The sequence below is a fragment of the Echinococcus granulosus genome (genome assembly GCF_000524195.1).
Source record: "Echinococcus granulosus chromosome Unknown EG_S00071, whole genome shotgun sequence".
Taxonomy (NCBI): domain Eukaryota; kingdom Metazoa; phylum Platyhelminthes; class Cestoda; order Cyclophyllidea; family Taeniidae; genus Echinococcus; species Echinococcus granulosus.
In genome coordinates, this window is record NW_020170451.1 from 291,660 (window position 1) to 318,836 (window position 27,177).

Consider the following 27,177-nt stretch of genomic DNA (forward strand, 5'->3'; position numbering starts at 1 on the left):
CCGCTTTTTCCTGAAATAATATTGCAAGTTGGCATTTTTAATTACTCTTTCATTACGAAATTTCCCAGCTAAATCATGATCACTCCATGGGGAGTACAGAAGTCGTAAAACCATAAAAAACTAACACATTTCCATCTAGAAAGAAATCGCAGTAAACAACTTTATTTAATAACAAAGAAAATATATTTTTTTTCCAAAACGGAAAAAAACTGCCTCAAATTTCCTCAACAAGGGTGGATGTATGTAGTGGATAGTAACGAACTAAACTGCAAGCCTATTCTATGCTGGGTGTTTTATACAAGCACCTCCCAGTAGGGCCTATCTGCGATAAATTATTCAAGTGGAGTTGACATCCTGTTGCCAGGAAAAAAGGTGAATAAAGACAATTTCTGTACACCACTCAAGGACTGAATTAACCACTTGCAGGTTTATTACCTTGCCTGATTGATGCAAGGCCAAAAAAGGAAGAGGGGGCTTTATACACAACCCATAAGCGCCTTAATTAGTGGACACTCCAATTTCTTCCCCGCTCTCTCCGACTTCAGTCACTCGTTATGCTTTGGAATGAAGCTGACAAGAGAACCTACAGCAAAACTAATTTATCGAAATCAGCACTAGAGAAAATCTGATTCAAGCCTTAGTCCCCAAAGACTGTAGAATAAAGGACCACTTATTTTCACCCCCCACTACAAATAAAATACTTCAGGAACGAACAAATCGAGCATTATTTACAGGCCAGTTTGAACGAAAATGTCAAAGACTTCTCTTTGATTTGACTGGCGAGTTTTGAGTGAAGACAGGCTTATGTGGAAACGAAGTAGACAAATTTCCACCAGTTGATGCATCACGTATAATACACACACCCACATCCATTAATGTTTTGAGCCGGTATAAGCGGCAAAGTAAAAATACATGAATTTTTACCACCATGGCGGGTCACTTGACCATAAACTGGTCGTATTCTGGTTATAATACTACCAAGCGCTTCATAAAGCTCTGGTGGGTTTAGGCCTTTCCATACAGGTGAAGTGCCGATGCGCCCTCTAAGCAATATTTTTATGTTACAAATACTAAAAGTGATCGTGGCAAAGAAACCACTTATTATCCGAAAAATTTATCATCTAAAACACGCAATGCTTCTCGTAACCAATTGGGAATCCCCTACTTATGACCTGTAAAATTGCAATTCTTTTTGATATTACAGTGTCTATACTTGATGCCTGCACGAACACATGGCAAAGGTTAGAACATCACGACTTTATTATCCCGACGATCAAGCCACGAAGGGAACCCATCAATATGGTTTTTAAAGGGAATAAGCCAACAGTAACGAGAGAGATCAAGATCGGTTGAGACTGACTTAGTGTGTGATTGATGAAACGCATTAGCCAGATAGTTATATTGTTAGTATATACTACTAAAAGGAGCGTAAGTTTGCTTGATTTTATGAAAAACTAACAAAAATCGTGGAACACTTAGGCCATCTACAATTTATTAGAACTACGGCATCCAGCTAAAGTAGTTCAGCAGAAAAGATGATACATAACATCTCAATAGTAAAATTGAAGGGGCAACGTTCAGCATTTGCGAACAAACACAAAAGAAGTATATTAGTAATATGATGAATTAACAATTAATAGGAGTGAGTGATAAATTATCTATAAGCAAGGGAACGATTGAGGGATTATCGGAGCTACAAATACAGAAAAAGTGGCGTCAATGGATAATACAAAAACCAACTGTTTTTTTCTTTCTTTGTAAATGTGACATTAAACTCTGAAATACAAATACAATGACAATAACTCATCCTTCAGCTTGTACAACTGGGTGATTTCTCTATCGTCTTTTAAATTAAATATCAGACGATCGTCGGAAGGCAGTCCCAATCCACAAGGATCACGAACTAACTACTTTCAAGGATAAAGGCGGGAAAAAAGTCGAGTTGGAATAAGAAAAGTAGCATTTCGAACCAAACGACAAACAAACTAACCTCTTTTGTGGTGGAGTCACTGACATTGATGACTAAGAGATCGGGAGCGAAGGCGTAACTCATGGGTAGAATAACGAAATCCATTATGGCCAACATGTTGGCAACGGAGTGAGTACAAATCGGGGCCTTTGGAGATCTGCAGCACTGCAGAGGCACACTGACCCAACTAGATTGAGGATTCAGACTCGTCAGGGTCAATTCGGAACCAGAATAATGGAAGGAAAAGGCCATCACACTGACAAGTAGAAAAGGGAAAATAAAAAGCAGAATGAGAAGCTCTTAGCACAATCTAGAAATACCGATTAAAGGATTCATGGGGTGGGGGATTATTCTGCCTCTCCCTTGACGGAAAATATAGAAAGCAAGCCAATGTACCTGTAGGGCGTTCACATACTCGCACGCACACACCCTATCCTACTTTGTCTAACTTTTTGAAAGCAAGTTTTCGATGTTGACTAGCACATACCCGTTGGTTAAGTTGTTAGCCTCACAGCTAGATGATAGGATACAGGAAACTCAGGGCTCTCTCGTCCCATCGTCCCACTCTTAACCAATCTACGCAGCAACCATAAAATTCATGACTCCAAAATCACTTGCATTTCACTCCCACTTTAAACCGAATGCATGCAAACGTAAAAATTAACGAAATGCCAATTTTAACAAAAGTTGAGAAAATGGTTACTTTATGGTTTCAATTTGTCCATAAAAAACTACTTCCATTTTAGGATGTTTAGATGTCAGAAAGAAAATACATCTGCAGTCATGTCTATATCTATCGATTCGGAAGTAAGAAGGGAAATTTGGCAGCGATAACGAAATGTATTCAAAAGGAGGGGACACGTGCCTTATTTTTTTTGAAGAATCCGCCTTCCCTTGCTTTTGGTTAAGACACTCAAAAGCCTGCGAATCCAACCCCCCATCTCCTGTCAAATCCACATACATGAGTCGAGAGTCAGACTCCAAAGACTCAGAGGGATTTGCGAAGGGAGGGCTCGGGCGATGCAGCTTCGAACTACATTGATTCGGCAGGCGCTTTAGGAGTTCAAATTTGGTCGAAAGGGACTTTTTGAGCAGATCACAGGGAACTTGAGAGAAGGTTGATATAAACGTGGCCATCGATATATTTTTTGCAGCCACCAACGCCACTGTGAACTACAAAGTAGATGACCAAGTAAGTATTTAAGCGTCAAAGTGGACCAAACAAAATTATACCGAATTGCTGTTCCACCTCGTTTTTGAAGAGACTTATCACCGTGTTCTCAAGTGCCTTAAGTAGAGAAGGTGCACTCTCAAGGGAGCTTTTCTCGTTCAATTTAAGTCTAGTCTTTTTTTGAGGTGTTGAGACGTCCTAATAAGGGAAAAAATAACTTGAAAAGTAGGCACGATGTGACTCTAAGGTCTCAACTGGAAACCATTTCAACTTACACTATCACCTCTTGAAGGCGCTTGCACACCAGTCTCGACATAAGCTTGAAGCTGATAAGAGTCCACGCCATGTACCTTTAAGCTAAACAAGATAAAACACACTGGGACCATGTAAATTTGCGGCACGTAGGCAGAAGCTATAACACGTTGTGTAGTTTAAGGGTTAGAGCAGAAGTTAGTCGGATATGATTTTACTTATATGAGATTGGCTGTTCGGTTAAAAAGAGATTATAAGTGTAAAGAAAACTAACACTAACCTGTCAGTCCACCTTGAAAAAAGCCGATCCAAATCGTTTGGCTTATCAACGGGGAGCAGAAAAACGATGTCCCCTTGAGTAGGTTTCGCTAAGGGTTTAGACAACTTTCGAAGTAGCTTTTGACTGAAAGCCATGGCTGATTTTGAAAGAGTTGGATTTCTTTCTGGCCAATTTACAACTTTGACAGAAGGCCTTGGGTTTGTAAAAATGAGTTCAGCTGGTGCTACTTAAACATCCGGATCAAAATTAGATTAACCCAGCAGCATGAGATTATAAAATCAACAAAAAAACACAAACAGGAGAGGAGTTATTTCAAACTATGAGACGTAATGAGGTAATGCGACCAAAGCAAACAGAAACGCACCAAGAAACTGAAGGAAATCGGGACACATCAGGCCGGGGAATAGTCCGACTTAATCCAACAACATTCAAGCATTTCCAGTACTGTCGAAGTGCCACAATTGAAGATGAGATAGTGCGTTGGACACTAAAAACGTGTCGAGTTTAAATTACTTAATTCCTCTCTTAATTTATAAGGAAATTCAGTACTGCATAAACAATAAGGAAAAAGGGCACCTTTTTGAGGGAGGATCTTGTGCCTGAAGTGAAGGTACATGGTCGCCAAGCAGGGACTTCAGCACATGAATGCACCCCCTCTCAAGACTGTCAACAAAGTAGCCACCCTTTCAAATAAAAAAGGAAATAAGTTGATTTAACCAAAGAACCAAATCACCAAAACACTTGATGCCACAGTATCTGATGGAAATCAAGGTAGGCTTGATGTTACCCCTACAAACTAAATAATACTTTGACATCTTTCGACGAATTCTCAAATCGTAAGTCTGGGCAAATATGGCTCAAGACATCGAATAGTAAGATATCGTTATCATGACAATTACAACAGCATAATGCTTAGTAGAACTTGCTGGTGCTTTTGAAACTCAACACAAACTGAAACAATGACATTGATAATTGGGTGTTAAGCAGAGAAAACGGATAGGGTTTTGTAGGTCAAAACACATACATAGCGCCTTAAAACCAGAGAACAGCTTACTTCAAGAACAACTACAAGTTTTCCTCCGGCGAGGGTGCGAAGCTGATGCGTCATGTGACCGTAGCAAGCAGGACTGAGCCACATTTTGCCCTGAAAAGAACAACCGCAAATGAAAGCGTCTACTTTCACTTGGTTGGTACACAAGTGGTTTCCTGCCTCAGCATCTCCGATGGCTGCGTCGAAACCAGACGACACGAGCACAATCTCCGGATCAAACTAGAAAAATAATACAAATAAACACAAAAAATCCACCTTTAATTAGGACATAATGACCCAAAGAAAGTAAGCGTCAACCTTACCTCATATGCGACCGGCATAATTAGGGTGTGAAAGATTGCTAGATAGTCACTATCTGTCATTCCAGTCTGCAAGTGAAACACGGGGTTTGATAATTCACACTTTAAAGGGCTCTCAGTTTGTTTGTATACGGCAAACAACTCACTTTGTTTAGCGGAATATTGATGTTAAAACCTCGGCCGGACCCATCACCAATAAAGTCAAAATCTCCCTCGCGCAAGTTCGGCCAAAATTTTCGACCCTCGTACCGATGGATGGATATGAAGAGAACTCTTGTCACAGAGAAGACAGAAGTAGACAACAAATGAAGTAGAGAAAGAAATCAAACATCAAAACAATCCCTTTTTTAAATATTAATTTCGACGGTGATTAGCCCATTGAAGAAGTGCCTCTAAAGGGTGTTTTTGTCAGAGTCTCACGCTTCATATCCAATTTGCCTAAAATTAATCGCTTTGAGGAAATAGTGGTTCAAGCATATGCTGTTAGATTAACACTTTTCACAGACAAGGGTATCGCAACACAAAAAAAAACGAATCAGAAAAATGTTCTTTTGATGAGTACAGTTCGAATCAATTCCTATACTTAAACGAAAACAATGGTTTTTTCCTTGCACTATAATTTCAAGAACAAGTAATAGGTCAAACATGAAGTACCAAGCGAGAGTTATTACTATTGACGGTTAACTTAGACTGTTCTCTGTTTCATTTAGCCACCACTAACAACGTGAGCTTATGCTTGTGATGGTCTCTGTCAAATTGCTCCGTGTAGCAAAAAGACGGAAGGTCAGAAATGGACGGCTACTTACGAATAAGTTCACCACGTGGAAAAAACCCTAAAATATAAATGCTTTGAGAAGTTCAGTCACAATTTTGATGTCGGAAGAGAGCCATGGGAAGCGTAAGCTGATATCCAAGTAGCAGTTCATGAGCTAAAAGCGGATGAACTTCAAATTGTGCATAAATTAACAGGAGTTGAAAATAGCCAAATACTGGACAATTCCAAAGTGGATGATTAAACAAATTCCACTGCTAGAATTAATCAAGTGTCAGAGTAATCGTCACACTAATTATCCATCTTAATTGACAAGAGAGAAAAAGCAAATCAATTTAGTGATCACATTGTTGCATGCAAGAAATAGTGGTTAGCTCTTTTTGACAACTTCAAAGGTTTCACTGGATACACCAAATGAGTTATGGAAACATGATCACCAGCAAAGCCTTTGCTTCAGCTATGGTTTCACATAATATTGCATAGATAAGGCTAACTAAGGTATTGAGCAAACTGAATGAGTCTTCCAATCACAATGATGTTTATTTTAGTTGCACACAGGAATCATAAGTCTCTCGTGGATCTAATTCCACGCCGGTGGTATCCGGATACGCATCATTTACCTAAAATGGCCTTCCGTCTTTTTTATACATTGACAGCCCCTTATGGCCTCAGTATAACTTCTTTAAAGGAACTCAGCACTAAAGAGCCCCAAGGCCATTTATTTCTCTACATGATGTAAAAACATCCTTCATTACTACTTCTTGTCTCCCATCCATCCGTCTTTTGGGCTTTTTAGCCGACGATTGATTCAAATGTTTCACCGATAATGATGACTGAAGTTTAGGCACTTATTCACTGAAAAAATGATACACTGGTTACAAAGTTTGCTACATTATGCCTCATACAGGAAGTAAAGTCCTATTTTTATATTTTCTGAAAAAATAGCCGCCCAAAACAGGAGATAGAAGGGAGTATGGCCTACCGATTATCATTGTAGAATGTGTACTGAGTCCCTTGACCCTGATGCACATCCCAGTCCAGAATGAGGATACGTTTGAAACGAGGACCCTGTACAAGCTGGTCGCGGGAAACGGTCTTGGGGCAAAGAGACTGAGGGTTGTAAACAGAAAGAGGTGGAGAATCAAGCAGACTGGCAGCCGCGATGGCGACGTTACCAAAGAAGCAGTAGCCACAGGCTTCGTCGTACATCGCATGGTGACCTGGAGGTCGGACGAGAGCCAAACCGTTCTCCAGCTTCCCGGTCGCGACCTGAACAGTCATTTGCAGAACTGTGCCTGCCGCCAAACTACTTGCTTCCCAGGTGTGCTTTCAGGGAAATGGAAGTGAAAGACTAGCTTTAAGGTTTATTGCAGATCTTGGTAGAATTTAAGTAAACAGTTGGAAAGCTTCGCCTATCACTTAGCGTAAATGCGGTACCCCCAAACCAATATTTTGAAAAGCTGAAGATATTAATCGATGTGATCTAAGTGTTATGAAGGAGGATCTTTGCATCGTGCAGATAGAAAATATGCATTTCATCATTCGGTTTAAATGAAAATGTGGTATAATAAAGTGTTCATTACCCCACTTTATACGTTTAGTATGCTTCTATTGTTTCTTGCTTATTATAAGTTGGAAGTACGGCAACCTGACGGCTAGAGGAGGCGGTCCGCAACGCCAATATGCATGCGTACAATTAAAATGAACAACTTATCATACTCATTGAGTGCAGTAGTATATATTTCGTTTACAGATGGATATCAGTACATTGCCGTTAACTGACCAATTTGTTTTCGTATTGTAGAATCTTAATTTACCATTGCAAATATCCCACATGATTGGACTACTTACCTCCTCATTGTTCTAACTTACCGAATTGAAGAAAACACCGTCATATTTTCCAGAAAGGTCGTAGAGCTCCTCCTTCGATACTTTAGCCGAATCCTTAACTAGAGAAACGTATTCTTGAGCGTGCACCTTCAAAAGAGCACTTTCTGGAACGTGACAAGCCTATCAGCAAAAAAAAACAGTTAAAACTTACATTATGCGACCTCGCTGATCAAAAGTTAGAGCCTGAATAAATTTCCGAGTCCAGTCACTACTAAGTTTGAAGTGATCTGTAAGTGTCGGCAAAAAAATTGATGAGAAAGTCTGACTTTACATTCTCAAAACGACCAAGTTTACATTGTTAGTATGCCGAATACCTGATAGATACAAAAGAAACTCGAAAATCACATTTATATAAACACAAACATTGTAGTAAGCTGAAAGGGCATATAAGTATAAAAGCACTGGAGAAAAATCGCCATCCAAGATACACAGAAAGAATGGATGAAATTTAGAAAGCACGGATATTATAGTTTTGAAGATACATGAAAAGATAAGGTGGGACTTACGGGCACGCGTGTGCATCGGTTAAGTAAGCCCTGTTTTTGAATTAGTTGGAAGGGACGGGAAATTCTTGCAGGAGACTCCTGCTCCCCAAAAAACCATTCATGGCGATGGCGCGTCATCCGATCATCAAAGCAGATTCCTGTGCCTCTATCATTGCAATAAATGTACAAAACTTGACCCAACGACCCACTGACTATCGAAATAATATTTCGATTTCTAAAATGTTTTTTCAACAAGTAACTACTAAAAATTATGCATTCATATGTAGTACTCCGACTACACCAAATGGCGTTTTTTGACTTTTTGATGTTTACAACTTCAAATTTTGATATTTCTTATCATAAGAATTTAGTCTTTAAAAAACAGCAGGAATTGGTGGTAATATCGCAATATTTTAGACCTTAAATATACCATCTTGATCAATTTTAGGGTTAATGCACAAGTACTTACTTATCGAAGGGAGGGGGAAAATGAAACATAATAAAATATTTAATGCAAGACAATTCCTCAACCGAATGAAACGTACTTTCCATTTTTACAGACGATTGATGAGGAATCATGAGCATCAGTGTCAACACTGCGGCGCTTTCGTTTCATTTGGACGATGAGACTTGGTTACCTCTATTTCTTCTATGAGGAATTGTCACCTTTCACGTGCCAGAAGACTTTTCGCAGGTAACCCAAGGTCTAAATCACAGTGAAGACACATGACATACAGGGGAGGGGGGAGAGGATGCGTAGTACGAAATTGGTGAGAACCAAGAAAATGGAATACGACAACCAGGATGAATATGTGAACTGGAAGCTAAGGTACTGCTAAATATCCTGAACGCATCCCCTTGTTTTTATATGATTACATAGTTGAGTAGTAAAAACGACTTTTAGAGTTAAATCAATCACATGCGTATTGAGATTCTCCATTATCTTGAAGATGAGGTACCTAGTCTCTGAAATGTTCGCAAAAGAGCCTAACGTGATCTCTTCAGGAGAAATGGCCACGACATAACTGGGTAGGAAAGGGATACTAGTAGCAGCGGGATGCACCTCGCCCCGGGAGGCAGTACACACGACATCAGTTGGTCTCAACATGTGCATGCACTGACACAATTGACGTGTAGTGGGTCCGAACAAGCGGCGTGTGATAGCCTATGCAACTGATGAGAAAGAAATCCACTCAATATACTTTATTCTCAATCCAAAAAGTACTCTTACACAATAAATGCGGCTCTGTGAGAGAGGCCATAACAAAAATAGGGGAATTAACAGTAGAGGTGAAATACGTCCTGCGGACGCACTTCAAGAACGCGGTGGCGGAACTGGAAGTCAAGTAGGCATAACCACTCCGAATTTGGCCAGATGGAGTGCTTGTTTCGCCTCTAGTAAAACCTAAAAAACAATTGAATTTAATAATGGAAGAATGAATACGACGACAGCCTGAATAATAAATTTTTCTACTATTATGATTCTTATTAATAAAATAATTAGGTGAATTCATTTGTTTCAAATCTTTAGCACAACTCACAACCATAAAATGATGCAGCAAATTAGCGGCAGGAAATAATTTAGGAAAAAATGTGTGAAGAATTTGAAGTACATTGCTCTGAATCACAACTAAGGGGTGCACAGCTATTGAGTTCATGAGTTCCAGATCGGCCAACATACCAACCTGACAAGCAAAAGGTCGCATGGTGTAATATTTTGAAAAGAAACTACTAATTAAGGACTAATTAAAATCTTGCACATGAAAGATGGCTCAGAACACAAAAAGTGATTAGAAAGAAGTTGAGAATTACCTCGTTGTGAATGTAACTGTTGCACACATAGCACCACGCGGAGAGATCAGCCAAACTTAGAACGATGGAATGCTGAGTGGTGTTGTAATGCTCTAACATATGTCCTTGAGCATAACGTCCACAGTATACCTTAATCAGTAGAGTGGACCCAATACAGATTAAAAAGCATGAAATGATTGACGTAAGTCCAGGAAGGAAAAGGAATAAGAAATATCGACGAAAACAGAAGCGTACCTCATAACACGTGAGACAGACCCAGTTTTCGTGGCGACTTTCGCATCGTGTACAGGGGTGTGTAACCTCAGGACGCCACTGACTGGCAGACGTGACCTGGCCTAAGTGGGGACACCAGAGAATCGGTTCTACGGCAAACAACCGATTTGGTGTCGGATCACTAGAGTTCTGTGTAAGAATTGGAAGAGTAGAAAAACATCATTTTCTATTAGGATAGCCAAAGTTCGAGTAAGGTCTGCAAATTTTGATTTAGTTTGACTGGAAATTGCTAGCTAAACTAGGTCAATACTTTCAATTGCCCACCACTCTACCAGACAAAACTTCCAAGAGTATGGGGGTTTTCAAGTAAGAGGTCAATGAAGAGATGAGGGGCAAAGTTGGCTACCAGTCCAAGGAAGGAACCCAGATCTTCAATGCCGGCGTCAGCGAAGTGAACAAGTTGACGAAGCATCCCAGAATCCACTCGGTTGGTGGAGCGTTCAGCTGAGGGTCCAGCGACGGGCTGGGGTGTATCAGAGAGTGGAACTGCTCCCATAGACAAGTCAGAGACAGTTGCTGCCGTAGCTGATGTCGTCGGGTGCTGCTGTGGCTGGGAGCTTGCAACCTCCTGCGAATTGGAATCGGCTGAAAATGGTAAAACGGTACTGCTACTATTTAATATGACATGGGCATTCTTCTGAGATACTTCCCAATAAGTGTAAAAACATATCCAACGACTGAGAAAGTAAGTGAATCAATCAAAACCAAACGTTCGGCGTAAAAACCGTCAAACAGCAGACTGACATGTTAGGTGGACATCAAGACCGCTCTTTAACTTAGAGGGGATCCGCATCTAATAAGCTTCCTAGATCCCAATCTCTTTCTCAAAGAAATTCAAGAAAATCAGTCTGCCTGCTAACCAACTAGATGATAAAAATTCAACTGAAGTTTTAATCAGCCTCAAAAATGACAAAAGGGTATTTGCGAGACAAGTGATGAGCGTGGATGGTTGATTATGCTTCCGCCTACAAAACATACGTGTCGTAATTCTCAATTACGTGTTTATTTTAAAGCATAACTATAGAACAAGAGGTAATTCCGATTTTGAATCAGCGCTACTTTCAACCAGGGCCTGAACTGAGAAATTAAGCAAATACTTAAAGGACGAACTCCAAAAAATTGAATCAGAGAGGGCCCAAGTAAAGGCCCGAGTGGGAAGTACCATCACTGTTGGCAGGAGGTGGTGATGCTGGCTGAGGCGCTTCAAACGCCATCACGACTTCCTGTGCAGCAGGTATACTAAGTTCGGCTTGAATGGTGGTGGTAGAGAGGGAGACATAAGGAGAGAAGAGGGAAGCCGAGGAGGTGGAGTCAAAGGAGACACCGGTTGCGACGTTAGTGGTCGCCGCGACTGTCGCTTCTGTGCCCGTGTGATTTTCGGTGGAGGCCTGTGTGGTTGGAGTGGCCGCAGTGATTGACGAGGTAGTCACGGCCTGCAGACGTGTATTCGTCAATTGATCCAAATGGCAGGCCATTGGACCTGCAAAACAAAAAAACACTCACCACCGCAATCGGTCACAGTCTCCAGATTACGTGTAAAGCCTCTGAGTACCCCTTAACAACTTCAAAACAAATGCCTTCATAAAAGATTACCGTTTAACAGGAGATATGGTGATGCGGATTGCAAATTCTCTAGATTGCCTCAGACGAATGGGAACGAAATCGAAACAAAATTAGTAAGATTTTTGGAATTAAATGCAAACATGAAGTTTGATACTTACAAGCAGATAATGAAATGGGTTATCAGAAAAGCAGTAATGTAGACAGTTCAATTATTAGAGCCATAATGGTATATACCCCGCAGACGATATACTCTGTCCACTATCATATCAAATAAGTAATGGTAAACAAAAATAAAAGAACAAGTTCAGAGAGTAAAGTAGTATTCCTCACAAAGATACGTGTAAACAAGTTAACAATAAGGACACTAGAATGGGTCACCAACAAATAATTTATTAAGCAGTAATGAACTTCAATAGCCACTTTACAAGGACAGGAATAAAGTTACCGGCGTGTTATGCAATTTACAGTCGTAGTGTTAAGTATCTATTCAAGTCCAAACATTTGGCGCGCAAGCATTCGGACAACCACTTTACCGCAAAGGCGGCGACAGGAATAATAAGTGAACAAATCTCTTACTGTAATCAAACAGAGATGTCCAGTGGTTCTTTTGAACTTCAACAACTCTGCGAATGGTCGCTGCACCTCTAAAAAAAACAAAATAGCGTTATGTAAATAAGGCAATGCATCGAAAAAATGTAGTAAGCCTTTCCGTGCAGGAAAAAGGGAGAAAGCGAGATGTGCCACGATGTACTTACAAAACCGCCTTGGCATGCCAGGTGAAGACCGAACTATGGCGGCAGAAGAGGTTGGTAAAGCACAATGGTATGAAAGGAAGGCAAACACAAATTGAGAGGTGGGAAGGTGGGGGGAAGATGAAACCCACTTATCGGTGGGCGCAAGGCCGCTGGGCAACCGGAGGCAGGTGTCGGAAAGTAGCGTGGCGACGCAGTGACTGAGACCCTCAGCAGTGGCTGTGAGGTTGTAGCCGCCCTCCAGGGCCAAAATGACACCCCGACGTCTCCGCTCTGTCTCTGCCTCCACTGGGTTATTCAGTGTCGATGTGGCGACTAGAAGATGAGTCAAGTGACCGAAACACTCCATAGAGATACCCACTCCTCCCTATAACAGTGAAATGCACTTCATCCTTAGATTGACCATGAGTTCCTGTTGCCATTGAGAAAAACATGAAGACGTCAAATACCCAAGCCGATGTATATCAGTTACACAACCACCATTTTGATAGGCGCCGAGGTAGGTAATAATCCCTGGCCCAACAGCCAGTTAACGTTTTCTTATGCTATCATAAATTACAGTGAAGGCTTGATTGGAGACAATAGTTAAACTATTAAAATTCATCCCTATGAAAAAGTAAATTATCTACATAAGAGGAGGCATTTATACTAAGTGATCTCCACGGGCGGCATCGAAACCAGCTGCAACGATGGTGAGTTCAGCACGAAACTCGTAGAGGATCGGAAGAACAACATGCAAGAATACAGATAGGTAGTCACCGTCGCGTATGGGCCTCTGAAGAAGAAAGTAGGTTAGTAATTTAACAGGTAGATGGGAACAAGGTGAATCAAAAGGCTCATTAACCCCATTCCAAGGTATATTGACAGTCTTTCCAACGCCTTCACCATCCCCACAAAATGCGGTGTCAGCATCAGGAGAGTTGGGGAAGTAGCGCCCTTCATCAAAGCGATGAATTGAAAGACAGAGAACGCTGAAATCATGAAACGCCAAATCAATAGCCATTGGTAGACTGTAGACCCACTCAAATTTGCGAAAATTACCCACTTGGGATCCATTTCGAAGATGTGCTGAAGGCCATTACCGTGGTGTATATCCCAGTCAATAACAGCAATTCTAAGAAGATAATGGGTGTAAAACAGGTATAGGACCTACTTTTTTAGTCCATGGGATTCTTGAGCATGGCGCACAGCCAGAGCGACGTTATTGAAGAAACAGAAGCCCATGCACCGGTCGTATTCCGCATGGTGACCAGGTGGCCGGATCACAGCCACGCCATGCAACGCCTACAAGAAGCAATACAATAACACAAATAATTATAATTTACTCAGGTTTCCACACTAAAGCCTTATAAGCGGGAAGCATATCCAAAAAATGAGAATTGGGTAGATAATAAATCGTAAAAAGCAAATAGTAGTCACAAATGCCTCGCAAGTAAACTATATTTGACATGTAAAGAAACGCCTTCCTTTTTAGAACATGCCGACCGTAAGGAAAGCTAAAAGCAAGCATAGATAGATGAATTTTCATGTGCGCGCACCTCGCCGCTGCATATATCGTCAACAACAGAGAGGAGGGAACCGGCAGCAAGTGAGGCAGAGTCGTACGTGTGCTAAAATGCGGACGAAAAAGTAAACAGTCAGTTTGAGAAAAAAACTTCTCTCCTTCTTCCACTGTATTAAACGTGCCTTATTCAAAAAAACGGATTGGAAGCGCTCAGCAAACTCGTTGATAGCTGCTTGTGGCATTGTAGCTGTGTTCTTCAGTGCATCGATGTACTCCTGACTATGAATACGAAGTAATTCCTCCTCACTCGCCACACGAGCCTAGGTGGACAAGAAGTGCGCCCTAGTAAGGGATGAGAGGTCGCATTCTCTTAACTACATGCTAAATGAACCACATACCTCAGTTCGTTTACATCGCCTTGCAAGACCATACTCCTCCAACAATTCATAGGCCCGGCGAGTCCGTGCCGGGCATTCAGGCTGCTGGCTGAATAAATAGTAACATTAAAAATATCAAGATGGGATCACAAATTTATATACGCTCTACTGATTTGAAAAGTGATGATCAAGACAGGTAACTGTTAATGTAGAGTGGAGGGAACTTTAAATGTTTATCAGAGGAATAAAAAACGATGAGGTTATAGGATCATTCCACGAAACGGAGTGTAAAGTTGTCCTAATGGGTAAAATAATATGGAACTTCTTATTTGTCTTTTATTCTGTATGAAAACAAACAGAAACAAACAGGCAGGAATCGAGGAAACTAGAAAATATCAACAATAACGGCAGAATCCATACCGTTCAAGCTCGCTTTTATGATTTTCCATACGACTGTCGTAGACGAGACATGCTCTACAAGAGAGAAGAAAACAGGGAAATTGAGTGCATTAGATAACGCGAAAAATTTTGACATAGTGTTATTTATGGATGAAAATAAAGAATGCTGTTAGAAACAAAAATAGATTTTAGAATTCGCTTTAGACGCGGCGACGGTTTTGAAATAATCACACGCTTTAGAACAAATTCAAAATACTGAATTAATCTATAAGACCTAGGATTTCGCTTTAGAGGTATACATAAGGCTTAGTGAAATGACTCAAGTTTTCACTGCAAGATTTATCATCTAGCGTGGGTATGTGGAAGTACTATAGCGGCTGCCTCACCTTTGCTGATCAGTCATTTCGGTAAAGGAGCAGATCCTTCTGAGGTCGGCAAGTTTTTTGTTCGCAGCAGCAACCTCATCTTCACTTCGACGGCAGGGCTCCACGTCAGTGGTCGGCACCATCACTGTTTTCCTAGGAGGCATTTCATTAGTAAAGTTTCATTAACATATTTCCAAAAAAGGTCACAGAATTATGAAATTACCAGGTATTAGTACTGAGGCCGGACATATCCTTGGGAGACAGCGCTTGTTTGATAGGGAAAATGTTAAGGCTTTTCCACTTCGTTCGCAGAACAGAAACACACTTTCTTATTGCCTCCTTGGTGCTAGGAAGAAAGGTTGGGTTGAAGAGAAGGGCGCTTAAATGCCTACCCTGATAATACCGGTTTTAGAGACTCGAGTGAAGGCAGGGGATCACCTAATAGAGCAGATATCGTGTGCGCCACACCATCACTGAGGGATTCCACATTATAACCACCCTAGAGAACACGATGAAACAAGATTCAAGATGAGAAAAAATTCATATACAAAACTAGTGGGTAAAAATGATTGTTTCGATCTCACTTCCAGTGCAACTATCACATTGCCATCTGCCAAAACCATAAGACGGTTGGTTAAGTGGGCGAAAACAGCCGGAGATAAGGAAAAGCAGCCCTAAAGAGTGGAAATTCGATAGTATACTAGGATATGCTTCATACATTAAGTAGTAAAGTTAAATGTATAATGGCGTACGTAAGGACAACCAAGAGCACAGTCATAACCGGCAGAAACGATTACGAGATCAGGACCAAACTAGGAGAAAAAAAACATAGCAAGCAAAGTTCTAAATGACAAAATTATTAGAAGAAAATGATTACCTCGTATGCGATGGGCATCAGAAGGATGTTGAATATGGTCAAATAGTCAATATCTGAGTAGTCTTTCTTAAAGAGGAAATAATAAAAAAACCTCCAGTGCTGAACATCAGACCAACTACATATAACGTAAAATTGTGATATCCTAACAAACAATCTACCCCATCTAGAGGAACATTGATGTTATATCCATAACTGGGTCCTTGGCCAACAAAATCGTAGTCTGATTCACGCAAAGAAGGCCAGTAGTTTCCTTGATCATAACGATGAATGGAAAAGTAGAGAACCCTAAACCAAGTCACACAACATTATATGAATTTAAGTGGAGCCCTTTTTTAATTTCGTCACCAATATCTTGACACATTACATCCTTTCATCATATAGTTGTGTCTATTAGCTAAGGATTGGCGCAGGTGAGGAGTGGCAGCATCAAAATTTTCCATTACCGGAGCATGAAGACAGAATGAAAATACTAAATGGATGCTCAGCAATTTCAAAAATGGTGAGTTATAAGGAAGTAAAGAGTAAAAGACTGTAGCAGGAGTTATAAAAAGGCAGTATTATATGCCACACCTTGGGTCATCATAGAAGGCATATTGCATTGCTTGACCATGATGGATGTCCCAGTCAACGATCAGAATTCTATAAAACAAATGGTTTTAAATCATATTGAAACACCATTAATACTAGAAAAACTGGTTCAAGTCAATACATAAGCATGGTCCTCGCATAAGTGAAATAATCGGAAGAAAATGACAGTTCAAAATTAACCTATTTGCCTCATGCTGACGTAATGCATGCTTAGCTGCGATTTCAACATTATTGAAAACACAGTAACCACACGGTTCATCTTTCATTGCGTGATGACCTGGTGGCCTAAAAGATAAATGATTGGCAGTGGCAAGCGAGCCTACCTCACCAGACAGAACGCATTTCTGGTATCTCCCCGGGTTACAACATCGACCGCATGGGTCAGAGCACCAGCGGCCAAACGGGCTGCGGTGTGAGTGTCCTAAGAACATGGTCAGTGAGGGAAATGGGCTCACCTTGTTAAAAAAGGCGCTGTCAAACCTTTTCACATACTCAAACCTTGCGTCATCGCTCATTTCAACGGTGGCAGCCACAGCGTCAATATAATCTTGTGTGTGTGCCAAACGTAGCAATTCATCACTTATAGGCTGAGGCTAAGAGCACAACCCTGTAAATGGAAACCCTTATTACTTACCTGAATTAGGAGACATCGATCCACGAGACCGAATTCACTACATCGTTGATACGCGATTTTCAATCGATCTGGGCACTCGGGACAGTTCTCATGGAGCCAATTAGCGTGGTTAAGCATATCAGTGTGATAGAACAGTGCGGTGCTGTATATTTACAATATTAAAAAAACGACTAGATTTACCGTCGATTAGATCCAAAACGCCGTTGAAAGACCTGGTCAGAAAAGGAATAAAATGAATGCTTAAACATACGCTGCTTATTCCCATGCCAGCAAAAACGACCTGTACATCCTCGTCTCCAAAAGGAGTTCTTTGGCGAGCACGCCGACGCTCCCGTTGGGTAAACTTTTAAAGCAAAGTGGAAAATCCCTCAAATTAGATCAAGGAGTGAACCATATAGCTCATTTCCTAGTATAACTAGACGTGACCATACGTCGAAAAAAGTTTCTTCAAGCCATCTCGAATAAAGAAATGGAAAACAACTTATTGCACAATAAAAGACGCACAATTTGCCTTATAGCACTGATATAAGTGAGAAAAAAGAAACAAATGAGCCAGAGACCAGAAATATTGGTGAGTACGAGCAAAATAAATCATACTAAATTAGGATCCACAATGCGTAAGTTCAAGTCATTAACCAGCAATAAATCATGCAGTATTAGGTGCATTGAGTACAGAACGCGCACTTGAGTAATTTGATCATTTTGAAGGCTCATTTAAAGTAACGCATTAAATCCAAAGGAACTTTTTCAAAACTGCGCGTAAGTCGTTAACAGGATCTTTTGCACCATTGGTTATTTCGTATCGTCTCCCAATATTACTAAAATTAGAAATAAATTTTCAGCGAACTTGTAAAAGATGACACGATTGAGCCGAACGAAAACCGTTCATCATGCAGCAGACTTCTAAAAAGGTTGAAAAGTTTATGCATTCTGTCTTAAATTCATAGATACTCGCGTGAAGTAGTGCACTTATTATTGTTTCATTTTGCCAAATACGTGTTTGGAGAACAGTTTGTTGCGCTTACAGAATTCCCGGCCAAACTTTATCCGGATTATTGTTTGTAAACCTAGCCTCTGCCTAGTGGTTAATAATTTGTTAACAATATTCATTCTTCCACGTCATCGTTCTAAACGGAACCTTAGGTACTCTTTTGCCCTGATTGAAAGTGTAAGTGTATTTGCATGACTAAAGTTTGGGAAAATAGCTTTGTACATATAAAGTATTCTATTGCTGCTAATAATGGTGCGTGTCGGAAACTTCCTGCATGATAATCCGTTACTGTACTCACATTTATATTATTGTCTTTTTGAATTGATTTTAACCAGCTCTCCAATAAAGATATGTGAGTGTACAAATATACAAACGTACGTTGAGTGTAAACGCCATGGATTATTTTGAATTCCATTTTATTTGTCAGGCATTAAATCCAAAAGTCTTGGCTTAAATGATTAGGTCCTCCCACATGAAAAAGATTTATTTTAGTTAATGTGAGGAAGTTTATTTATAAAAGATAAAAAAATTATTAGACCAAACATATGGGCCGAAGTGTTATCAAGTTCAGGGAGGCTTTCCACGACAGAATAGACTTCTCAAGCTCACTTTTTGTCCTTAATCATCCAGTAGAATAGTAATTTTATTGCGCAAATAAGCACAGATTTTGTTTTTATGTATATTCTCTATGTAGACATGTATTACCGACCTTTTTATCAGGTTGGCTGACCAAAATTTAACCGTATTCACAAGTGCATAGTTAAAAAATTACCGCTTCGTATTTATGAGCATGCAGATGCCTCTGCATGCCTTAAAAGTCCTCGTTGCCGGTGATGATTAGGCGAAATTTCAGTTATGTGTACGCTGTGCAGCCGAATCGTTACACAAGCTGGTGCATCCGGACACGTTACGCGGTTGATAGTATTAGAAACCTAGGTAGTGCAGTCTCCTCATAAGTCTCTGGCACTGCACACTTCTACAGCATTTCCTGTGCCTTTCCATTTAAACACGATCACGTTCCCTAGAACTCTATTATTACGTCGTGCGGAGTATTTTTCATTTGTGATTTATTCAAAGAAGGCCTTAACAAAACAAAGTGAGGATTTTTTTAGCACACTACTTTGTCATCACGATGACTCCATGATCCAAGTGTCATAAAAACAAACCTCCCAATGTGGAAATAAAAATGCTGCTCGGGGGAAGGAGGAAATGCTGACGGTGCGGTGGATTTGTGTGCAAGGTTATTGGCCACGTAGTTGTCTTGTGGGGGATAAGCGCATATTCCTATCGTAAATGAACTGCGGCCCATGTGCGCAAGGTTGCCAACACATGCTTCCATACGTCAGATGGACAGTTTGAGCGCTACTTACTACTCCTGTCTATGTACAGGAAGTTCCTCTTAAAGTGCACTTAGAGGTACACACACGAGAGTAAGGGTCAATTATAGTCGCAGTTGCAAATGACAGGAAAATATGCATTTATTGTAACCTCGTAAAGGCGAAATACAGTTTTGGAATTCTCTTCGAATGCTTGTTCTCCGCTTAGTGTTAACAAAATGCTTGCGATGGGCTGTTGTTTCAGTTCAAAAATCTCTGTGTCTACGTACATAAAATTTCAAGACACGCTGAATGAAACTAAAAATTGTTCCAAATAGTTTAGTATCTGCTGTGTGGAGAAGTAACTACTAGGACATTGTAGCTATAGATGCTAAGATAGTGAAGAGTACGCTTACAGGCTTGGGCAGATCTAACAGATTAGGCCACTGCGAGCTTCCACAAATGCAGGAAAAAAGGTAAAGAGAAACGTTTAGAGGCTTTACTATGCCTCAATTATACATTTTAAAGTAGTAAAACTGTGTGTGGGTGTGTTTGAGTTGAAGAGTATGACAAGTAGTGAAAAGAAAAAAAGGCTAAACACAAATGCTCGAAGGTGTGAAAAAATAAACTGTTTAAATGTCAGTTGCTGCGTCGTTGGGGCTAGGCATTGGAGAATGAAAAATGTCCAAACATTCTGCCAATGGGCGTGAGTGCCCTCTTCAGGGAATCGATTCTTTACCCCAGTGGGATTACAATCGACGCTCCACTAGCCCCTGAATTAAACCCAAAGCAAGACACACGCTCGGAAGAGAGAAATACACATAGTCGTAAACTAGTGCCACACTTTCCTGGAAATGAACGAGGCACATCGGTAATGAGGTAAACCGAGCAAAAATAATTTTGATTGGCCTTAAAAATTCCCAGCAATCCTTCCATTCTCCCTCAATGGATTTGGATCAAACACTAGGGACATTAATTTTCTTTGAACTGATCGAGACAAATTACAAGATTCCACCACAATAGTCCCTTATAGGTATAGTATTGACGCCTCTATGTAGCTAGCTAAATAGGGATAAAAACGGGGCTCGGTTTATATGCAGCCATAAAAGACTCGGGTGACTTCGTCTGTGCCGTCGTTAGGCAGGTATTAGGAATCGAACTTTAAGACCTAAAGATGATAACCAAAAGTGTCATGCTGGAGGCAAGTGGGTGCGATCATTCCATGTCGGTAAATGGAGCTATTGACTCCAATGGTTTGTGGTGATGCACATAATGTAGCATAGCGAACTTCGTCAGTTCTACCTAATCGCACAATTATGGGATTCCGTAGGAGCTTGTTCGTATACCCGCGAATTTGTTCATGGCCCTTTTTAGTAAGAGCCACTTCGTCCCGAGTAAAAGTTGTGGGTTAAAATCAGTTGTTTCGAAGTTCAATTTCTAGGACCAAATGACTAATCTGCTCAAAGCTTCCATGTTTTGAATCAGGCTTTGTGTAGACATAGTTGACCTCACCATCCAGTCCTGTTGCCCCCTTTGTCGAGCCACGCACGACTTCGCCTCCCCCCCTCCCCATGATGCTGTTGTAACTTAGGTACCAGATCATATCAATTTGATGATTAGAGTCTCTAGTGTGGGCATGACTTTGTTTGTCACAGTGATTTAGCTAAGATAGTTGGTCTAATTCGCCACGTATAATAGCCACATAAGCGGTATCAAAGGAGAACCTAATTACAGCAATTATATTCGGGTTTCCCATCAGCCACAAACCTCCCCGAAGGACCATATGGAACTCACAGTTTGGGTGCGCCTACAAAATTAATTTTGTGTCGGCGAAATGGCTTGTGTTTTTATCCCCCTACCTGGCACGCTCTGTAACTCAGCTACTTACACTACATCACACAAAACACGATCTGCACAACTCAAACAGTAATCTGTAAATATGTAACCTTCTAACTGAATTGTACACCTCCAAACCCGTTACTTCTGCATCATTCACTAAAACATGCCACATCGTAAATTTAAAAGAGTTCGGGTTTCGTTCTCTCCTCCCTTAGGCGTGCCGCCATTGCTAAAGGTGACAACTTTGCAACCTACTTTGACCCCGCAAATCATGTTGGCTTTGAGGTCAGCCTTTCGCACAGTCATAGATTTGTAGCAAACTCGTGTCGTGGGTTGAATTCACTAATATTTCATATCTAATGCTTCTCTACGAAAAAAAAAACAAGATCAAAAAGAAATTGGCTGCAAGAGGATTGGGATCGAATAGTACAATTTCTACTTATGCCTCCCTCGAGGATAAAGTATAGCTATCATTCCGTAAATACCTCCGAGATATTATCTGTGAGGCAAAGGATGATCGTTAATGGTGTCCACCAGAAAAGTCCCTTCTGGATCCTTTCGATCACTCATTTCACATTTACTGGTGTACTAGTTGCAGAGCTAAACCGGTAGCTTTGGACGAAACGATTTTGAAGGAATGGTTATGGCAGAGAGATCAAGTAAGGTAAGGCTTTTTTCTCAATCCATTCCTCGGAAACATACTTTTCAACCGAGTACGCATTTGTCAGGCGATAAAATTATCATCCCAATGAGATAACAATCATGGTTATGGCAGATGACCACACAAGGGTTCAATCTTATTGCGACATGGCTATTGTCAAACCACTTTGCCTTGATTTGCTTTGGAGAGCTACATCACTGCATTTGGTGATCTGAGCAGTGTAGAAAAAACTCCACTTTACAAGTACCCAATAGCGATAACTTTCCGGAACCTTCTAACTGCCGCAATTGTCAAGGTTAATTCCAACCATAGCAACGGCTGTACTTTGGATGGAGTGAGATTGCAGAGCGCAACAACATCCCCTTCCATTGGATTTTGAGTAAGAGTTCACACTCACGGGATAATTGTCGCCCCTTTTATTGTTGTAAAACGCACTATACAGACTGTTGTGCATTTCCAAATGCATTGCACACTCAGTCGTGGTACTATTTTACAGTCGGCCAGGTCCATTGGGCAAGGCGGGCGATTGATTCGGGTGATGACTATCATGCCACGCCGCCAGCTTCGACCGGGATTCTCGCCCTATTAGTCGTTGTTTATAACAACGAGGAGATCCGAACTGAGTCTCTTCCAAGGTAGGAGGGCAAATAATATTAAGGTGATTACCGCGCGCAGCTAACGGGAACCCGGATAAACTTATCCAAGGAATGAAGTTTAGTTGCAACAAAATTGGTAGACAAGCATGGGAGTTCCCAAACCGTCCCACGGACCCTTATTTTACCTTTCCGGCACAACACGGTTACACTCTTCGAAATGCAGAACGGCCGCAACCACATCCAAGGTATGTGCATTTGACTTTTGGTAACTTCCAGACCCACCAAGTACAGGCATAGCACAACACATCTAGGTCCCATTGCGGAACAAGCAACGCAACTTTTTGCTGCTTCCGGTATGTACAATACTTTTACTGTAAAAATATGCACTTAACAGTGCCATCTAACAGTAGCGTCTGCATTAGGCATATTTGGTGAATATGTACATGATGAGGGCAGAAAGGCCACTAGCCACAGGCAGGGTGACAACCCACGCCAGGATAATATTGACAAACAGTCGCCAATTTACACTCATTTTGGAGCGGATAAATCCGACAATCACCACAGAGCCAACGAGACAGTGTGTCGTAGAGACTGGAAGGCCTGCCTTGCTCGCAATCAACACGGTAATCGCCGCACCAAGTTCAATGCACATGCCGCTAGGGAAAGAAGAATAAGCAACATGTATGAATCCTTGTAAAGGGCGAGTTCCGATTGGCCATACAAAAGGCAAAAGCATACCTAGAAGGCGTAATGACAGTCAGATCGGTACCGATAGTTTCCATAACTTTTCGACCCCAAATCCACAAGCCAACGGAGATACCAACACCACCATAGAAGAGGATCCAAACGGCAGGTTTGGCAGTCATCAACACATTTCCAGTCGTAGAGACAATCCAAAGCCCAATCACCGGTCCGATAGCATTGCTAAATGTATTTAAAAAAGTGCAGGATATGACTATAAATAGCATTTGTGTTAAGATGTACAGGCAGTGATAGTTGTCCACCTACCTGACATCATTTCCACCATGAACGAATGAGCCGAACGTCGCTGTAAGGATTTGTGCAAAAGCGAACACCTGAGCCTCCTCCGGTCTATCGTAGACTTGACCAGTTGGAGAACACTAGTACAAAGAAAGAAAACAATTTAAGTACAATTAGCCCTAAGCAGAACATCACACATGTAAAGAACGTGATTAGCAGCCATCTCTAGTTACACGGCTACTGAATTTGATCTTTGCTTTACTAGGAATGATGAAATAATGTAGGTTAGCTTCCAGGCTCACAGGCTTGTCATGAAATGATAGCCACATGGAACCAGTCTAGAAATTTACTATACACATCGACATGAGCGCTTGTGTGTACGCGCATGAAATCACAAGTCTTAAGCAGCTATCTATGGAGAGAGAGTGAGGTCTACATTGTTTCTAGCATCGAAGGTTACCGTAACAGCGTCAGGAGGAGATGTGCACGCGAGCGCGGATCCCACAACATCGGTTGGAGGCAGCGTTTGAATTTCAACGTCTGCAATTATTCCATCCCCTGAAGGTCCTAAAGATGAGAATATTGGAGAAAAATAAAAAAATTAAGAAGCGTGCTGTTTGAACATTATGCGTCCATATTCTCACCATTTATCTATATTTGTATCTAACTGAGCTCACAAAAATGGAGTGACCGTTTAAACATCACCAGTACAAATGTGAGTGTGTTTGACAGCTTAACTCCTAAAAACAGCAAATACGCATGATCTCATCCCCCTTTGTGGGAATCGAGTATTTTGCCTATTTTAGGACCTCGCGAGTTGAACCTGTAGAGCATTAGGAAGTGGTCCTAAAGAAGTTAGAAATGGTGACTTCACACAATAGGGGACTAAAAATGTAAGGCAACAATAATAGACATCTGCGGATTGCCGACTCACGTGCATATCCAGCTTTAATGTTATTCTTCCGTGTGTCAAATAGGCGCAAATAAGGTGGCGCCGGTTAGTCTAATTAGACCCAAATAAACAATTCTCAGTTCTTTGAGTTATAAAATGTCAAATGATAAGGAGAATAAAGGGTAATTTGACCCCTAAAAACCCCTGGACACCCTTCAGTAGTAAAGTAGATAAATAGGTGGGACTTGATAGTCTATACTTTAATTTTGCGAGAAAGACAACGGATGGTTACCTCACCGAGAGTGAAGTAAATTTATTCGCCACCTTAGCTGTGGCACCAACTTGTTTCAACAAGGCACTAATGTCACCATCAGTATTAGTTATTTAAAGGTATAAAAACAGCAAGAAAACAAATAACAAAAGTACATCACACTCACCGGTCTCAATTTTCTGCTTGTTAGTTTCCACACTTTCATTCTGTCCCTTCCAGAAAACATTGAGAATTCTGCTACGAATACGTTTGTAATAGGAGTCTTTGGAACACCTGTGAGTAGGATCCTCCTTTCCGGCAGCCATAAGCTCTAGACGTTCTGCAAGGCAAATGTAGTGTTGGATACTCTCAAAGGACTGCCGTTAAAGCAGTTATGCAAATTGTGCTTACTCTGAACCTTTCTTCTGATAATCGGACGGACGAAGAAGAAGACAATGATTGCGGCAACGATGCCCGCGGAAAAACTTACAACTAGAGTCAGCCATAAGGGGATCTCAGGAAGATTCAAAACTAAAGAACCAATTTGCACACATAAATAAGGGGAAATAGTGGGATTAGCTGTCAAGATAAACTTACGGTGAAGACCACCATATAAAACCGAGAACACATTTATTATTACAGTTACACCGTAGAGGAATGGAAGCGTATTCAAAGCCGGCTCAAGGGATTGTTCCTGGAAGATGTTAAAACAAATTTCAGATTGTTTATTAGCAATAGTTGCATACAAGCGATAATCAGCTTCACTTACCTTCACCAAAACGACATATTTGATAATGAGGAATAAACAACTCGAGACAAGACCACTTAATAAGGGTGAAACGAACCAAGAGATAACTACAAACAGATTTTTGGCATTTACAAATAAAGTGGGATAAATATCACAATAATTGGTTTAAAGTGCAGAATACTACCTATTTTAAGTATCCCCATCCATTGCACACCTTGAAAACCAAAAAGCACAAGACCAAAACCTGCAGTTGCACCAACGATACTGTGAGTGGCGGAAACAGGAATTTTGAGAAAAGTTGCAAACAGCATCCACAAGCACGCGCCTATGGTAAACAAAGGTGAGAAAAATCATTCTCCAGGAAAAGAGGAAGGACCTCCAAGGGAGTTACTTACCACAAAGAGAAGACACCTGACCTTGCATCAATCGCATCGGACCATCTTCGGTCCCGTTAAAACGTGTGAGATCAATAATACCACCACGAACTGTTGCCGACACATGTCCGCCAAGGAGTACAGAGCCGAAAATTTCACAAATCGTTGCCAAAATACACGCCAATTGGAGGGTTAACACTTTGGAGCCAACACTGGTGCCGAACGAGTTTGCTACATCATTCGCACCAAGACCGAAAGCAAGCATAAAAGCTACCATGAAACCCACGATCACTAAAAGAAGCTCTGTTTCAACTAGCATTACTGCCTAAAACACAAACAAGACAAAGTTTGAATAACAACAGAAAAATCACATGAGGATCCACATAAACGCCTGAATACTAACAGATTTACAAAAAATTTGGCAATAACAAACGTCCGCTATTAAGCGTGGTATCACAAAACCGACAAATTGTTAAAATTATCATAAAAATCCAACCAGATAAATCTAGCACAACCCTTACTAACCTATGGACACCGAATCCCAGACCAAAGTTTTGGACCCAAAAAGCAACGTGACCAACCTTGACAACGCATAAAACACGCGTTATCGTATAACACCAATGGCTTAAGAGATTTAAAGCGGTGCTGCCAAACAAAAATTGTTTATGCGACTATGAAGTAACTGGGGTAGATACTTGGCACAAATTAATAACATGCACGTTTAAAATATTTTATTTTGGAGTTTTTTTCAAGAGTGCTTTGGTGGCCATAAATCAGTAGAGAACTTTCTAAATCCTTTAATGAAAGGCCTCCTTTAAAGTTCCTGTTTTCCAGTTACTACCAGGCCTAAAATCGAAAAAAAGATGCAAAAAAATTCTAGTCGCAAATTTGCAAAGTGTGACTTTTGGTAATTTCACCGCACTTTGTGCCGTAGGAGTAAAATACGAATTGGTCTTGATCTCCACTAGAACAGTCTTTTCTAGGCTACCAAAACACCTTTAATGATTAAATGGTGCCAGGTACCTCAGATTTCCCTAAAAGTCTTACGACGATCGAAGAGAAGCAATAAGGATCACGTTCTCGCTCGCCCCGATTTTTTCAGTGATCTTACGATCAAAAGAGCAGAGCATAACCCGAAACCCATAAAAATGCCTGGCTACCTAATTAGAGAGGGCATTCAGATGAGGCCTTATGTAGCGTCCCGGGAAAGAAGACG

The 27,177-nt window shown here is 40.9% G+C and overlaps 4 protein-coding genes across 4 annotated transcripts in view; all 4 read right to left on the reverse strand. All coding sequences in view use genetic code 11, as the record gives it.

Annotated features, from left to right (window-relative positions):
• Positions 1–4,584: 4,584 nt before the first annotated feature.
• EGR_07178 (Histone deacetylase) lies at positions 4,585–5,085 on the reverse strand (the record flags this gene model as incomplete). Its single annotated transcript, XM_024496427.1, has 3 exons — positions 4,585–4,623; positions 4,727–4,942; positions 5,026–5,085. 3 exons carry the CDS (start codon positions 5,083–5,085, stop codon positions 4,585–4,587), a joined length of 315 nt encoding a protein of 104 aa, XP_024349182.1.
• Positions 5,086–6,772: 1,687 nt separating this feature from the next.
• EGR_07179 (Histone deacetylase) lies at positions 6,773–7,075 on the reverse strand (the record flags this gene model as incomplete). The annotated part of the gene is made up of 1 exon (XM_024496428.1): positions 6,773–7,075. One exon carries the CDS (start codon positions 7,073–7,075, stop codon positions 6,773–6,775), a length of 303 nt encoding a protein of 100 aa, XP_024349183.1.
• A 2,372-nt stretch (positions 7,076–9,447) lies between these two features.
• EGR_07180 (Histone deacetylase 6) lies at positions 9,448–18,202 on the reverse strand (the record flags this gene model as incomplete). The annotated part of the gene is made up of 29 exons (XM_024496429.1): positions 9,448–9,564; positions 9,982–10,110; positions 10,216–10,383; positions 10,601–10,839; positions 11,417–11,734; positions 12,394–12,461; positions 12,701–12,936; positions 13,414–13,579; positions 13,615–13,683; positions 13,723–13,853; positions 14,108–14,179; positions 14,271–14,393; positions 14,472–14,559; positions 14,871–14,924; positions 15,236–15,367; positions 15,438–15,560; positions 15,607–15,713; positions 15,799–15,888; positions 15,967–16,026; positions 16,092–16,157; positions 16,265–16,376; positions 16,662–16,730; positions 16,860–16,964; positions 17,003–17,100; positions 17,135–17,272; positions 17,314–17,455; positions 17,494–17,525; positions 17,564–17,656; positions 18,161–18,202. 29 exons carry the CDS (start codon positions 18,200–18,202, stop codon positions 9,448–9,450), a joined length of 3,387 nt encoding a protein of 1,128 aa, XP_024349184.1.
• Positions 18,203–21,801: 3,599 nt separating this feature from the next.
• EGR_07181 (Sodium-dependent phosphate transporter 2) overlaps positions 21,802–27,177 on the reverse strand; it is a gene marked incomplete at both ends in the record, with an annotated part of 10,272 nt that continues 4,896 nt past the window's right edge. Inside the window, 6 exons of the mRNA XM_024496430.1 lie at positions 21,802–21,826; positions 23,455–23,640; positions 23,725–23,837; positions 25,330–25,663; positions 25,720–25,912; positions 25,983–26,286. Coding sequence (XP_024349185.1) covers positions 21,802–21,826; positions 23,455–23,640; positions 23,725–23,837; positions 25,330–25,663; positions 25,720–25,912; positions 25,983–26,286 — 1,155 coding nt within the window. The remainder of the gene's footprint in view (positions 21,827–23,454; positions 23,641–23,724; positions 23,838–25,329; positions 25,664–25,719; positions 25,913–25,982; positions 26,287–27,177) is intronic.